General features: G+C 34.8%; 1 protein-coding gene across 1 annotated transcript in view; it reads left to right on the top strand.

Annotated features, from left to right (window-relative positions):
• The first annotated feature begins 2,613 nt into the window (after positions 1-2,613).
• The window catches only part of LOC136024748 (transforming growth factor-beta-induced protein ig-h3-like), a 28,547-nt gene continuing 15,581 nt past the window's right edge, over positions 2,614-15,579 (top strand). Inside the window, exons 1-2 of the mRNA XM_065700195.1 lie at positions 2,614-2,788; positions 7,324-7,717. Coding sequence (XP_065556267.1) covers positions 2,732-2,788; positions 7,324-7,717 — 451 coding nt within the window. The 5' untranslated portion in view covers positions 2,614-2,731. The remainder of the gene's footprint in view (positions 2,789-7,323; positions 7,718-15,579) is intronic.

Raw genomic sequence — 15,579 nt, 5'->3', positions numbered from 1 at the left:
ATTTAATTCTGTTAGTATATGTATTGGTATCAAAATTCTGTTTTTTAGAGTTTTGGTTACTATTAAACCGGTTCATTCCTTACTTACAGTTTGTTACCACGAACCGTTCGATAATAGCTTTACCAAAAAATAATTTTAAGAGCTGAAATTAAAAATACATGAAATTTTTTGTCTTTGCTGTAAAACTATAATAGCCTAAAGAAAACAAATAATGATATTCTGCTGTTGCGGATAAAAATAATAATTAAACTGTTTAAATAATCGCACGCTTATTAAATGCTTTCATAAATGTCGTTACTGCAACTTCTAGGGCCATTTTGCCACTTCATAAAACAAAGAAAATGATTAAGTAACATTTCATTAAGAAGCCTAAAGAGCAAGTTATTGTGAAGGGGGTAACCCCCATCATACACGTACTAATTTCTGCCCGTTTTAAGTTTTGATGTTACTCCTCCCTTTCAGTCGAAAAAACTTGTTTTTTTTTAATTTTAATTTCTGTTCGTTATTACATAATGCCGCAAAATCCGATTAAACATTCCATGGAAAATTCCTTACCCCTACGGAAAGTCCCTCCATGTAAAGTTCTTCCCACATAAAATACCCTCACTACTAAGAAATTTCCCCCAGACAACTCCATTCCAGCTAAAAACTACCCCTGGAAAATTTCTTGCGGACGATTCTGGCTGCAAATTTCTTCTTAGCCAACTTTTATTTGAAAAGTGCTTTAATTTACGGTTGTTTTTAACATTATGCTGGATATCTCCACTGCGTAGAAAACTCTCCTCACGAATACCCCAGACCCCTAGTAGAAAGGTGCTCCCTTGCAAAATTCCCTCTGGAGAATTTATCCTATGGAAAACTCTACTATAGAGAATTCCTCCTGAAGAAAATGCCCCCACCTACGGAAAGATGCTCTAGACAATTCTAATCAGGTAAACATTTCCCCCGGACAAATCCAGACAAATAAAATGAATTTTGTATAGAAATCTATGGGAATCCCATTGTAAATTACAATCGGAAAGTTCATTCCCGAGAACTTCCCTCCTCTTGGAAATTTATTCCCCTAAAAAATCCCCCAGCAGAAGATTCCCCCCTCCCCAGAAAATTTCTGCATGCTTCCCAATAAGAAATACTATGCGTAAGCAATGGGCAAATTTCCTGACTTGCAAATCATTTCTCTAGGGGGTTATGTTACCTTCGGGGTTATGTTACCTTCAAAGCCATAGTTACTAGAGTTTTCAACTATGCTGAACAAAATGGCTATCTCAGAGTTTTGATTTAATGAATTTTAGGAAAAAAGGTGGGTGAGAGGGGGGCCAGTTGCCCTCCAGTCTTTTCGGTCACTTAAATAGGAAACTAGAACTTTTGATTTCCATCTAGGATTATTTGTTCGGTGTGATTACCCCTTGGGGAAAAAAAATAATAAATAAACACACATCCTTGATCTTTCTTCAAGCAAAATTACAAATTCCACATTTTTGCAAATGGAAGCTTGAAACTTCTAAATCAGGGTTCTTGGATGCGCTGAACCTGACGGTGTGATTTTACTTAAAATTCCCTGACTTTTACGGGGTGTCCCCCCTCTTTTTCTAACATCAGGCAAATTTTCTCAGGCTCGTATCTTTTTATGCGTAGCATTAAACTTAATGAATCTTATATATTTGGAATCAACTTAATAAGGCATTTTTTATATATCAATTGATATTTAAATTCTGTTTTTTTTTTTAAGAGTTTCAGTTACTATTGAGCCGCATCGCTCCTTAATTACAGTTCTTTACCACGAACTGTTTGATAGGTGATCAGAAATTTCAATTTCCTTTCTGATGAACATCCAGGGGAACGTATGGGGGACTATCCGGGGAGGAATTTCTGTGGAAGTAAGTTTTCCGGTGGTCTTTCTATGGGGCTTTTCCGAGGGAACTCTCCACAGGGGGATTTTTTCTAAGGCCCAAGACCCAAAAAAGATAGGTGATACTGATCCACTTTGGGTTTCTGATTATGCACAATAAAATCAAACAGAGTCTTCTGATTTTTTTTTTTAAACTGACCTGGTTTGCTGTAAAATTTCTGTTTGCCATCTCACTTTCTTTGTTAGAAAAATTGGTAAAGAGAAAAGGTTGATGGAAGAGTCGAGAATGTCAGTATTTCCAGAATACAGATAGACTGAAAATTTTCTTTAATTCTGGTTCAAACGAAGCTCAAAGTACTCAAGGGGGGAAAGGATGCTTGGTTTAGAGGGGCCAAAGGCTCACTCCTTTATTTTAATTAGAAAGAGTGATTGTAGCCTACTTATGTGACTCCAGGATAAAGAAGATGCAGCATACTTATGTTTTTTTTTAATTTGGCAGCGGGGGGGGGGCTGTTAGTGCAAACACAGTCAAAGTTAATTTACCATCATACAACCTTAGAAGTTATACATGATTCCAGTTTTTACAGGTTCCAACATGCCCACATTTACATGCTATTATGTTTGCCATGACAAATATAGTAGCCATGACAAACAAATATTACTTTCTATTTTTCTCTCTTGTTTTCCTGTTTACTGCTCCATATGTGCTCTCGTTTGCGCTAAATCGACTAACCTTCTCAATAAATTCTCAGTTACGTAAATATTATATAACTCGAAATAGAACACGCGGCTATTCACGTTGATGGCTTACTTTAAATTTGCAGTGTTATATAAAGGCTGGTATAGCAACACAATTCGCTAGTCACTATTTCAACGTTCAAAATGACGTACTTTGTTGCTTTCTTGGGATTCAGTCTTGCCGTGGCATTAGCTGCACCGGTATGTTGTTACCCTTTAAATCCTTTGTTAAAAATACAAAATTAGTGTACCCTGAAGTAAAAATGTAGATACTCTTTTCAAATATAAGCTCTTTCCATCTCGCGACGCGTCACAACGGGGTATCATTAAAGGACATACGATAAGGAAACTAATGATGTTTCTTATTTATTGCAAATTTCTTTCAGAGGGGTCCTAACCGTCTGTTTTACCGGTCCTTTACTCCACCCTTATAATGTTCTTTTGGGAGGAAGGAGAAGATAGTGGTTTCAGTTTGCAAAAATACAGAGGGAGGAAGTATTCTTTTATTTTATTCTAATTTAAGGCACAAGAAGAAAGATTTTTTTTTTTTTTTTTAATGCAGAAGGGCAGACTTCTTCAATGCTTTGCAATGAAAATAGAAACATTTTTTTGTAAATTTTTTGGTATTTTTGATATTTTTGGTATTTTTTGGTATTTTTTTTGTAAATCTAGCGGTGGCAATAGTTCTCTTTATTTTGACACCATATTTTTTAACCCTTCTATAGATAAAAAAAAAACGAAAAAGGGATTTCGGATGAACAATGTAGGATTTATATGCCCCCCCCCAGAGTCACCTTCCTATTGTCGGCACAGATTGTTGTTCAGTCTAAAAAGGTCACCCAATGAATTGCAATTAATTTGTCTGAATTCCTTTCTGTAATGTAAATGATGGGTCAGACTTGTCTTATGAGGAGCCCAGGTCAAAATCTGGTTTATAACATTTTGTTCAGAGACCTCTGCTCTCATTTGCTGTCTATGTAAACCAGCTACCGAATAAATAAAATGGAAGCCATTTTTTCTTTTACTTTTCATTTCTTCTATTTATTAGTCTGATAAATCAAAAAGTTATCTCTTTCTCCATTTCTTTTTCTCGTTTATTGCTCTCTGTACAAGAATAGTCTACTCTTATATTGACTTTAATAAACTTTTCTAGCTCAATTCAGAACCCGCGACTGAACACGTTGACGGCTTACTAGTATGCAATGTTTCTTTAAAAGCCACATATGACAACAAAATTCATCGGCTATTACTTTAACAATCCAAATTACGTATCTCAGGGTGAGTAATAGGTCATAACTGATGGAGAATCCATAGCGAAAGAACACAGTAGTAAAGTAAAACCAGCAAAGAAAAGTAAATGTTTGACAATCCGCCGTTACTTGAACATTCAAAATAACCTATCTTTGGGTGAGTAATAAGCAATAATTGAGAGAACTTATGAGGGAGAGTGCAGTATTAAAGTAAAACCAGCAAAGAAGAAAAAATGTACTGTTTAGATATTTTGGAAAGTGAAACCTTGAAAGTGTTTTTAAGCTTTGTCTTTATGTTTCTTCTGTATTTTATCGCTTAGAAAATTATAACCCCTGACTAATATAGACATTACCCCTGACTAATATAGATATTACCCCCGACTATTCCTATCTTGACGTTGCATTTTTCTTTAATTTTGGTAGGAATCTGCTTCTCTTTCAATACATCTTTAGAAAACAAACTTCTAATAATTTAAAAAGGAATTTAGCCATTTTTTTTCAGATTTAAGACATAATTTGAAAGATCCTTTCAAACACAAAGACATGATTTGGTATGGTTATGAGGGTGGAAATCCTTTTTGTGGGCTTTATTTTGCTCATTAGCAGTACAATTCATGATTTATTAAAAGTCAGTCTCCGTGGGAAGGAGGAGTGCAGTAAGGAGTGTTCAAACAAATTGTCATGGCTTAGCCTAGACTACTTGTAAATATAACAAAAATTCCTTTCGTATATAATTTACCAATATCGCGGGAGCGACCTGCAAAATAAAGTGTGACTCAATCCTGTAGAAACCGTAACTCTAAAAAAAGAATTTTATAATCATTGATATTTTAAAAGAATTGGCTTTTTATGCCACTACCAAAAATATAAAATTCATTAAGTTAAATGTTGCACACGAGAAGCTATGAACATGGGAAAATTTGCCTGTTCTTTGACAAAGGGGTAAAACAACCGCAAACAGTCAAGGGCTTCTATGACGATTACGCCAGCAGATCTAATATATTAGATAACCGAACTATAGAGGTCTCAAACTCTTATTTGTTTTTTCTCTTTTTTTTTGTTTTTTTTCCCTGGAGTGATCATATTGAACCTATTGTCCTTGAAAATCAGTTAAGGACTCACTAAGCAGACATAATAAGTTCTAGTGCCCTGTATAAGTCACTGAATAAATAGGGGTGATATTAGCTCCCCCACTGCTCCTTGGGGAAGGGTTGTAAGTTGTGGAATTTGCCCAATTTTCGTATATAATATTTTGTTATTTGGGAAACATGGTAATTTCTTTTGGGGGGAGGGGAGTCACGGGGAGAATTTTTATTAGGAGAAAGTATAGGGGGACTTCCTATGAGAAATTTTATATGGCTTAAATTTGTTAGAATTTATATACAGATTTCTTTTTGTTTGTCAAAGTCTCTTTTTGGCTACTAGATTTCAAATCTTGAATGTTCCGGGAAATTGTACAGCTGAAATTTTCAGCGGGTAGGAAATGTTTTAGTGTGTTTTTCTGGGGTAAATATTCTATAGTTAAATTTTCCATATCGATGAGAGGAACTTATATGCCCCGGGGAATAACTTACAGCCCTAGCCCCCCGGCTCTGAGGGGCGTTTTGAACCTTGGATGCCTTGGTATATGACCTTTAAAATATTTTGAATAAAACATGTATCAGAATTTCTATCTTATGAATTCGGGGAAAAAGCACGTTGGAGGGGGGACTCTTTTTTCTGATCACTTTTAACTCTTAAACCGGCAAATATGTATCAAAATTTCTATCGTACGAGTTCGGGAAAAAAACACGTAGGGAGGGGGGACTTTTTTCTGATCACTTTTGACTCCTAAAAGGGCACTAGAAGTTTTTATTTCCAATCCAATGATCCCCTCCTGAAGTTTATATGACCACCACTTCGATAAATACCTTATATGTTAACAAAAATTTTATTAAATAAAGTAAAAGAATGGGCAACTTGCATCTATTATAGCTCTTGTTCTGAGTACTGTTGGGGTTATCATCCTCAAAGACATAATTACCAGATTTTTAAACTACACTGAGCAAAATCGCAACCTCAAAATTTTGATCGGATATGATTGGGGAAATGATAGGTGTATGGTGATGGGGCTGGTTTCCCTCCAATCACTTTTGACTATTGAAACCGAACTTCAAAACTTTTAATTTCCAATCGAATGAACCGCTTTTGAAGTTTCTACGACAACTCCTTTTATATGAAGTGCTATGGTCTAAAAAAATGTATTGTGCACATATCACTCTACTTTTATATTGTGCTTTTTATGGAATGACAACCCATTCCATAAAATCCTTAGATGCCCCGGGGTATAGCTCACAACCCTTTTCCCTTGGCTGTGGGGGGTTTTGCCCTCCTTTGAGGAATTCTTTTATTTTTTTTTTCTATTTTGAAAAAAATGGCTACATCTCAATATTGATTAGATGCCCAAGGGGAAATGAGGGTGTCACGGGGAGGGGACTCTTTGCCGCTGTATCACTTTTTGAATCTTAAAAGGGAACAAAGACTTTTGTTTTTCAATCAAATGATTCTCCTCTAAAGTTAATTTGATCATCTTTTTAATAAGAACCTTATATACCCCTGGAACATAGCTTAAAACCATTGCCCCCAGATTTTGGGGGGCTGTTTTGACTCTGACGGGCTTGTTATATGATCTTTGGGCTAGTTTTAAAAATATAGCTCGATTTTCCTATTAAATGAGTATGAGGACAAGACGACTTGTGGGGGGGGGCTAGTTGTCCTTTGATCACTAATCTTTAAGAGGGCTCTCAGAATTCTGACTTTCGATCAAACAAGCCCCCTCCCAAGTTTATATGACCACCCCTTGCATAAAAGCCTCATATTCCCCGGGCAAGATTTGCAACCCTTGCCGTGAGGGCTTTGAGGAGGGGGATATCATCCCCAAAGACACATTTACCGGAACTTTCAATTATGCTGAACTAAACGAATATCTCAAAATTGTGATAGGATGTGGGAAATGAAATGATAGGGGTAAGGCTGATTGCCCTCCAATAAATGTTGACTCTTGAAAAGAATCAAAATTTATTTCTACAATGTAAACTTTCAATTTACAATGTAGTAAGCCCCTTTCAAAGTTGCTATGACAGCTCCTTCTTTACGAAGTGCCTTGGTCAGAAGATACAAAGAAAAAAAGAAGAAAAATTTTGCCAACATCGCAACATTATTCCCACATCGCTCTTTACTTAAGCTGCACTATTGCGCAGCTTAGGATATTTTCCGTTTTATAAAAATGCCATATTTAGCTCTTCTAAAGTAAGATCTAGATGCTGCTTGAAAATGTGACTTTTCTCCATCGGATTTCAATGAATGATAATATACATTAACAAAAATCTATTTTAGTATTTTTTAAGAGACAACATCTTTTCTTACTATAACTGTGTTCTTTCAGCCCTCTTCCAAACAGTATAGCTAGTAATTTTAAAATGATTAAACAAGTGCCATTTTATTCAGGACGGAGGACATCATCATGCCAATCAGTATTATGGTCAGCAATACGGAGGGGCTCCTCAAGCTCAAAGAGTACATCCTCAAAGGCCCCAGCATCACGGCCAGCAATACGGAGCGGTTCACCAGACTCAAGCAGTACATCCTCAAAGCAGCCAGCATCATGGCCAACAATACGGAGCGGCTCTTCAACCTCAACGAGTACATCCTCAAATAAGCCAGGTTCACGGTCAGCAATATGGAGGAGCACAACCAGCATACCATCAACAAATTAGACAACCAGTTCAGCCAACATATTCTGCCCCCAAGAATATTCCCGGTGTAGCGTCAGATCTCGGTGCATCTACCCTTGTTGACTTAGTTGTAAAAGCTGGGCTCGCTGATGCTCTGTCTGGACCAGGTGAGCGAAATAAAGATTTTGGCTCTAAGCCTGGAAGTTGGGAGGGTATTTTAAAATAGTCTAAAATCTGGCTCTCCATTTGATATTTCTTCCATAGGACTGAGCAGAGAAATTTTGTGTTTTCTTTTGGGTTGAAGCTACCCTCATCTCCAACTGATGGACACCTTTGAATGTACATAAATCTAAACCCACTATAATATTTAAGAATTTTTATATTGTGTTTTTTTTGGGACTACATCTGCTTAGAAAAAAAAACACCGAACCCACTTCATAAAAATTTCTCTGTTTTATTATAGAAATAAAGGGCGACTCGAATCAACAAAGAAAAAAATACTATAATTCTTTTTTAGCCATAGTTGAGCCTCGCTTGGTTCTGATACTCAATTGAATTGTCGAAATGAGCTACTACTTTTTATGGTTGGTCCATTTGATGATTTTGCACATCAACCTCCCTTTTTTTCCAAAATTTTCATTTTCCCTCTTTTGTTTGTATCGCCTAGAACACTTGCCTAGTACCTTGCATAAATAACTAAAAAACAACAGCAAGTTTTTATATATTGATTAATACTATTATGAGTGGTACGGTGGGTTGGGGAGGAAGGGTGATTCGGGGATGTAAGAGTGGGCTAGGAAGCCCACTTTTGAGTATTGAAGTGATTTAGACTGGATTTGTTATTATTATTATTTTTCTTTTATATTTTGTTTATCTATTATTATTTTTATTCAGTTACTTTTTTATTTTTATTTGGATTTTTGAAATATAGTTATATTTTATGTATTCGTGGTTTATTTTAATAGATGTATCTAAACAATTGAGGTTTATTTAACCATTTGAGTTAATAGGTAAGTAGTTGTGCGAATATTCGTGAGCTACAAACGTTCATAGGTTTTCTCCGGCGCGAAAGTGTTGCTTAGTTTATTTATTTATTTGCGGATCTGTGAATAGAACTTAGACTTATGCTTACACTTTAATTTAGCAAAGTTTATTCATCAGTTTTTGATTTATAGTTTTTGATTATATTTTTAGCGGCATAAATCTCCTTAAAATCTAGTTTTATCTAAACAATAACAGTAATTTATAAATAAAGTTCTATAAAAGCAGGGCTACAAGTTGGCAGCAGCCATTATATAATTTATTCAGACAGCATAACCAAAATGTGTAACCACGTTCTGTTAAAATACGCACAACCATGTAGATAATTTTGACGGTATTCAAGGCAATGGAAAGTCTCCAGACAGGAGACTGGGGATTAATCACATTAGTAGATGACACAATTTTGAAAAAAAAAATATAGTAGAATATCTTGCTTTTTATATATTATAATATGAGTAATTGAAAAAAGCGTTAACTCAGAACAAATTTATTTTAAGTTTAAAGTTTTTACATAGTCTATATTGAAAAAATATGTTTGCTCTATTTCATGAAACGTAAACCAATAACAAATTTTGTAGATTTCTTATTAACAAAATGAGTGCCTTTTCTCTTAAATAAAAAAAAACTAGTTTTTTTAACTGAAAGTAAGGAGCGACATTAAAACTTAAAACGAACAGAAGTTACTCCGTATATGAAATGGGTTGTCCCCTCCGCAATCCCTCGCTCTTTACGCTAAAGCTTTTAATTGTTTTAAAAAGTAGAATTGTGGCAAAGAGTCAAACTTTAGCGTAAAGAGCGAGGGATTGCGGAGGGGACAACCCATTTCATATACGGAGTAATTTCTGTTCGTTTTAAGTTTTAATGTCGCTCCTTACTTTCAGTTAAAAAGACTAGTTTTTTTTATTTAATTTCTGAACGTTTTTGAATTAATGCATGTTTGATTTTGGCTCTCCGCAAATAAATTATTGAAATGAAATTTGTATATTAATTTTTTTTGGCTAAATGGCTTTCTCTTAGTTTTGATCAGATTATTTTGAGAAATAAGGGGTGGGGAAGGAGGCCTAGCTGCCCTCCAATTTTTTGGTTACTTAAAAAGGCTACTAGAACTTTTAATTTTTAACGAACGTTTTTATTAGTAAAAAATATGCGTAACTTAAGAATTAACTTACGTAACAAACTTTTATATTCTTATATTTTTATTATGTGTACGAGGGGGTTTTTACCCTCGTTAATACCTCGCTCTTTACACTAAATCGTAAGTTTTGTCCCAATTCTTTAGGAATGACCCCTGAATCAAAAAGGCCGTAGAATAAATAGTTGAAATTAGTAAAAATACTTTAGCATAAAGAGCGAGGTATTTATCTCCTCCTAAATACCTCGCTCTTTATGCTAAAGTATTTTTAGAACCCCTCATATGCGTAATAATCTCTGTTCGTTTTAAATTTAAACGCTATTCCTTACTTTCAATTGAAAAAACGTTTTCATGTTTATTTTTTCATTGTTTTTTTACAGTAATGTTAGAAAATCCTGCGCCCTTTTCATCGAATTTTTCTTCCCCCATGACATATCCCTCCAAGGAAAGATTCTCCCACATAGCCCCCTCCCATCAACCCCACCCCCAAACCAAAAGAATCCCCCTGAAAACGTCTGTACACTTCCCAATAACCATTACTATATGTATTAAATAAAAAAAATAATTTTTTTAGCTGAAAGTAAGGATCGACATTAAAACTTAAAACGAACAGAAATTACTCCGTATATGAAATGAGTTGTCCCCTCCGCAATCCCTCGCTCTTTACGCTAAAGCTTTTAATTGTTTTAAAAAGTAGAATTGTGGCAAAGAGTCAAACGTTCGTTACCACGAACTGTTTGAAACACTGGTCAAAGTTTGTAGCTTGCAGCCCCTCCCCCAGGGATTGTGGGGGAGTAAGTTATTCCCAAAGATATAGTTATTACGGTTTTCGACTATGCGGAACAAAATGGCTATCTCAAAATTTTAATCTGTTGACTTTTGGAAAAAAATTAGCGTGGGAGGGGGCCTAGGTGCCCTTCAATTTTTTTGATCACTTAAAAAGGGCACTAGAACTTTTCATTTCCGTAAGAATGAGCCCTCTTGCGACACTCTAGGACAACTTAGTCGATAAGATGACCCCTGGGGAAAAGAAAAGAAAAGAAAAGAAAAAAAAAAAAAAAAAACAAATAAACACGCACCCGTGATTTGTCTTCTGGCAAAAGATACCAAATTCCACATTTTTTAAGATAGGAGCTTGAAATTTTTGCTAGAGGGTTCTCTGATACGCCGAATGCGATGGTGTGATTTTCATTAAGATTCTATTACTTTTAGGGGATGTTTCGCCCTATTTTCCAAAAATAAGGCAAATTTTCTCAGGCTCGTAACTTTTGATGACAAAGACTAAATTAATTGAAACTTATATATTTAGAATCAGCGTAAAAATTCGATTCTTTTGATGTATCTTTTAGCATCAAATTCCGTTTTTTAGAGTTTCGTGTACTATTGAGCCGGGTCGCTCCTTACTACAGTTCGTTACCACGAACTGTTTGAAAGACTGGTCGTTTGTTTTTGTGATTAAACCTAAAAAAAGTTTCCTTAAATTAAAGTAAAGTTTGATTTTAAGGCATAAGACGATCAGAACTATTCCGCATATGAGGGGATTTCTATCTTCTTAACCAACTGCCTTAGTATCCGTTAAATGATTCGTTCAAAATCACTAATCAACAATATAAAATATACCCCTCCAAATACTTACAAGGAGGGGTGCTAGAAGGGGTGTGTGTTTGAAATATCAAGTTAATTATAGATTATCCCATCGACGATTTTCAAAGTGAATCCTTTGAATGTTTCCCCCCAGTGGAGGGGGGTGATGTCTGTCGGAAATAAGAAACTAAAATAATTTTCCCAATTAAATAAGAAATATTTTCATCTAAGTTCTGGTGAAATCAAGGGCTCTGGAAGCTTAAGAACAACCCACCCTCCTAAGAAATTTACCAACGATGGTCATAATCCCCACCTTCAGCTTCGCCACCTCTATGCCGATAGGCGTTGGAAAATAATCTCTTATTGTATAAAGTAAAGAATTTTCTACAATAACAGGGGCGCCTTCCTGCTCAGGAACAATAATACAGGCATGGCCCCAAAATATTCTCAATAATATAGGGGATTAAAAATTAATTTTTACCCCTTCTTCAAACCTCTTATGTTGATATGAAGGCAAATAATTTCTTAGAACAGACTGGCCAATCATGACAAAATAAATAAAAATATAAAGGCAGAAATGACGATAATAACAGCCAATAAAAAAAACTTCAGTGTTTTTTTTCAATGACTGATTATCCTTGTTTCTGTATTCTTTTCGATTTTTTTCGTTTTGATATGAAGGCTCACAGAAATTTAGGATATTTAAGTATCAGAGCACACTTTTTGGGGTTACTAGCACAAATGCATTCTAAGACCACACTGGCTATATATGACGTTTGAAACCAATAAAGGAAGGGATATAATTAATGAAAAATAAAATCAAGGATTTTTTCAGTCAGTAGCAAAATTTGAAGACCTCTACCAAGTCGTTTTCAGTGCTCATAAAAAATCTAACCTTTCTAAGTGAACTTCACAAGAGGAGAAAAGATACTTAATCAAAACCAGCCAGAAATAAATGAAAGAGAATTCACAGATAGGATTGGACAAGTATTTTCTCGATTTTCATTAGATATTCGGACGGGGTGTCTTTAAATTAGACTGGGCGAAAATATTGATTCTTTTAATATTAATTCGTATAAATTAGGTTTGAGGAATTATCTCCTTTGAATCTGTTTATAGCCAGATTTCTGTTTATATATTTTTTTTATTTTAATTGCCTCTTCAAAAGATTGCGGTAGACCATTTATTAAAGTTGCCTTTTCAAAAAGAACTAAATGTTCAGGATTTTGGAAGACATGAAGGGCCAAAGTGGAATCAGATTTATCATTTTTATTTTCACATCTCAGGTACTTATATATTTAAATTTTGTGTTCTTGCAAACGTTCCCCAGTTGTTGATGGGTTTTACCAATGTAAAATTTTCCATATGAACACGGGATTGTAGACACCACTACCCAGTATAGGGTCAGTTTTATTTTTTCCCGAGTTGAATAATTGTTCAACTTTTTTTTCAGTTTTGAAAGAAACAGATTTTGTTTCTTTTGAATTTTCCCAAGTTTGTCGCTTAGTTTCGAGATGTATGGTTATATGGTGAAAGTTTTGTTCTCAATCGCTAGAGTAACTGAATCAAGGGGAATGGTCTCCCTATTTTCACGTTTTACCTATTTTAATCGTCTACCTATAATTTTCAATAAAGTTAATTGGGCAGCCATTGCAGAATAGCATATCTTTAATGTAATTTAATTCAGATCTTACATGATTACGTGAACAGGTTCTTAGGACTCTGTCGACTAAAGAAACAATTAATCCTCTTTTCACAGAGGGAGGGTGATTTCACAATAAACGTAGATATCGATCATTATGGGTCAGCTTTCTATATATAGAATAATTCAAAGCTAGGAGTATTTTTTATAATTAAAAAAGCCAAGAAAGGGAGCTTTTCTGAATCTTCCAGCTCTATTCTGAATTGAAAATTTGAATCAAACGAGTTCAAGTGTGCCAAAAACCCCTTAAGTCTTGTCCATGTTCCCAAACAGAAAAAATATCAACGAAGCGAGACCAGGGAGTGTGTTTTAAAGGGAAACTATTCAAAGTAGATTGTTCTATAAAATCCGTGTAAAGATTTCCCAAATAAGGAGACAAAGAAGTGCCCACCAGTAGACCCATAATCTGAAGGAAATTTTTTCTCGGAACTTAAAATGTAAAGAAAACTTGTTGCAAAAGCGAACAAGCGTCATTATTATGTCAATTTCCATTGTTTATAATCTGACCGAGCAGAATTTTCCTATAATTTTTTTTGTAAGGCTTGTTCACACTTATGTAAATCGCATGAAGTGCACATGGAAATTCAAGAAATTTAAGACTAAAGTAAAAAAATTGTAAAGAGTATTCTTGATTGCAAGCCGTCGTTGTCACTTTCAACTCGGTCAAAGGAAGGAAATTAAATCCTCCGAAGCTTGATAAGAGATAAGAATACAGGAATTCCAAGAGCGGACAAAGAAAACACAGTTGTGATTATGGATTCTGCAGATCATCAAAATAAAATAAATACCCTTTTAATGGATAATAATGCTTACAAAGAAATAAAAACTGATCCCACAGATAAATAAACACAGCAGTTAAGAAAGGAATTCGAAATTTTAAAAGAGGATAGACTTATTACCCCTCAAATGTGCAGAAAATCTACCCCAAAGGTTTTCGAGCCCCAAAATTTTATAATCTACCTAAAATCCATAAGAAAGATACTCCGTTACGTCCTATCGTACCATGTTATAGTTCTCCAGCTACAAATGTAGGAAAGCTCTTAGCCACCATTTTCAAGCCTCTTTTAAGCACACAGAAATCTAGTACAAAAAATTCTACAGATCTTTTTCACTAGCTAAAAATCAAAGTGTAACAGAAAAAACTATCTTATCTAGTTTTAATGATGTTTCCACGTACACTTTATGCGATGTCCATAAATGTGAACAGGCCTTATAAAGAAAGTTAGAGGAAAATTCTGCTTGTTCATCTTATAAAACCTTGGATATTGACACAATAATGACGCTTGTTCGTCTCTGCAGCAAGTTCTCTTTGCTTTTTATGTTCCGAGAACCTTCAGATTATGGGTCTACCGATGGGCACTGTTTTGCCTCCTTATCTGGCAAATTTTTATGTGAATTTGATAGAACTTCTTTGATTCGAATGAACTTCTTTGATGAACTTCTTTGATGAACTTCTTTGATTCGAATCTTCAATTCACAACAGGACTGGAAGATTCAGGAAAGCTCCCTTTCTTGGATTTTTTAATTATAAAACATACTCCTAGCCTTGACTTTTATATATATAGAAAGCCGACCCATAATGGTCGGTATCTACATTTCTCGTCAAATCATCCTCCTTCTGTGGAAAGAGGGGTAATAATTTCTTTAGTTGACAAGAGTTCTAAGAATCTGTTCACGTAACCATGTAAAATCTGAATGAAATTTTGTTAGATATTCTATTTTGCAATGACTACCCAATTAATCTTATTGAAAATACCATAGATAGACGATTAAAAAAAGTAAAACAGAAAAACAGGGAGCCCACCCCCCTTGATTCAGCATCCCCGGCAATTGGGAACAAAACTTTCACCACATTACCATACATCTCGAAACTCAATGTCAAACTTAGAAAAAAAAACATTAATCTCTCTGCTTCTTTCAAAACTGAACAAAAAGTTAAAAAATTTTCAACTCAGGTAAACACAAAACTAACCCTATAATGGGTAGTGGTGTCTGCAGAATCACGTGTTCATGTGAGAAATCTTATTTTGGTAGGACCCATTAACAACAGGGGGAATGTTTTCATGAACACAAAATTTCAATAGATAAGCCAATGACATTTGAATTTAAAAATGACAACTTTGATTCTGCTTTGGCCCTCCATATATTCGAAAATCCTTAACATTTAGTTCTTTTTGAAGAGGCCACTTTAATATCTACTGTAAATGGCCTACCGCAATGTTTTAAAGAATCATTTGAGATAAAAAAAAACATATAAACAGAAATTTGGCTATGAATAGAGACACAGAAGATATTCCCTTAAGCCCAATTTATAACAACTTAATATTAAGAATCAATCAATATTTTTACCCAGTCTAATTTAAGACAGCTTGTCTGTATACCTAATGAAAATCAAGGTTTCAGAAAGGTAGAATCTATCGCAAGGCAAAGAATACTTGGCCAGTCCAACTGGCGAATTCTCTTTCATTTATTTCTGGCTGGTTTTTAATTCAGTATTTTGATTCAGGTCCTTGAAGGAAACGTTTATAACTACTATCCTCCTTCTGTCAAGCTCACTTCGAAAGATTAGA

Source organism: Artemia franciscana, chromosome 3 (genome assembly GCF_032884065.1).
Source record: "Artemia franciscana chromosome 3, ASM3288406v1, whole genome shotgun sequence".
In the NCBI taxonomy this organism is placed as follows: domain Eukaryota; kingdom Metazoa; phylum Arthropoda; class Branchiopoda; order Anostraca; family Artemiidae; genus Artemia; species Artemia franciscana.
This window is presented reverse-complemented; position numbering and strand designations above follow the sequence as displayed.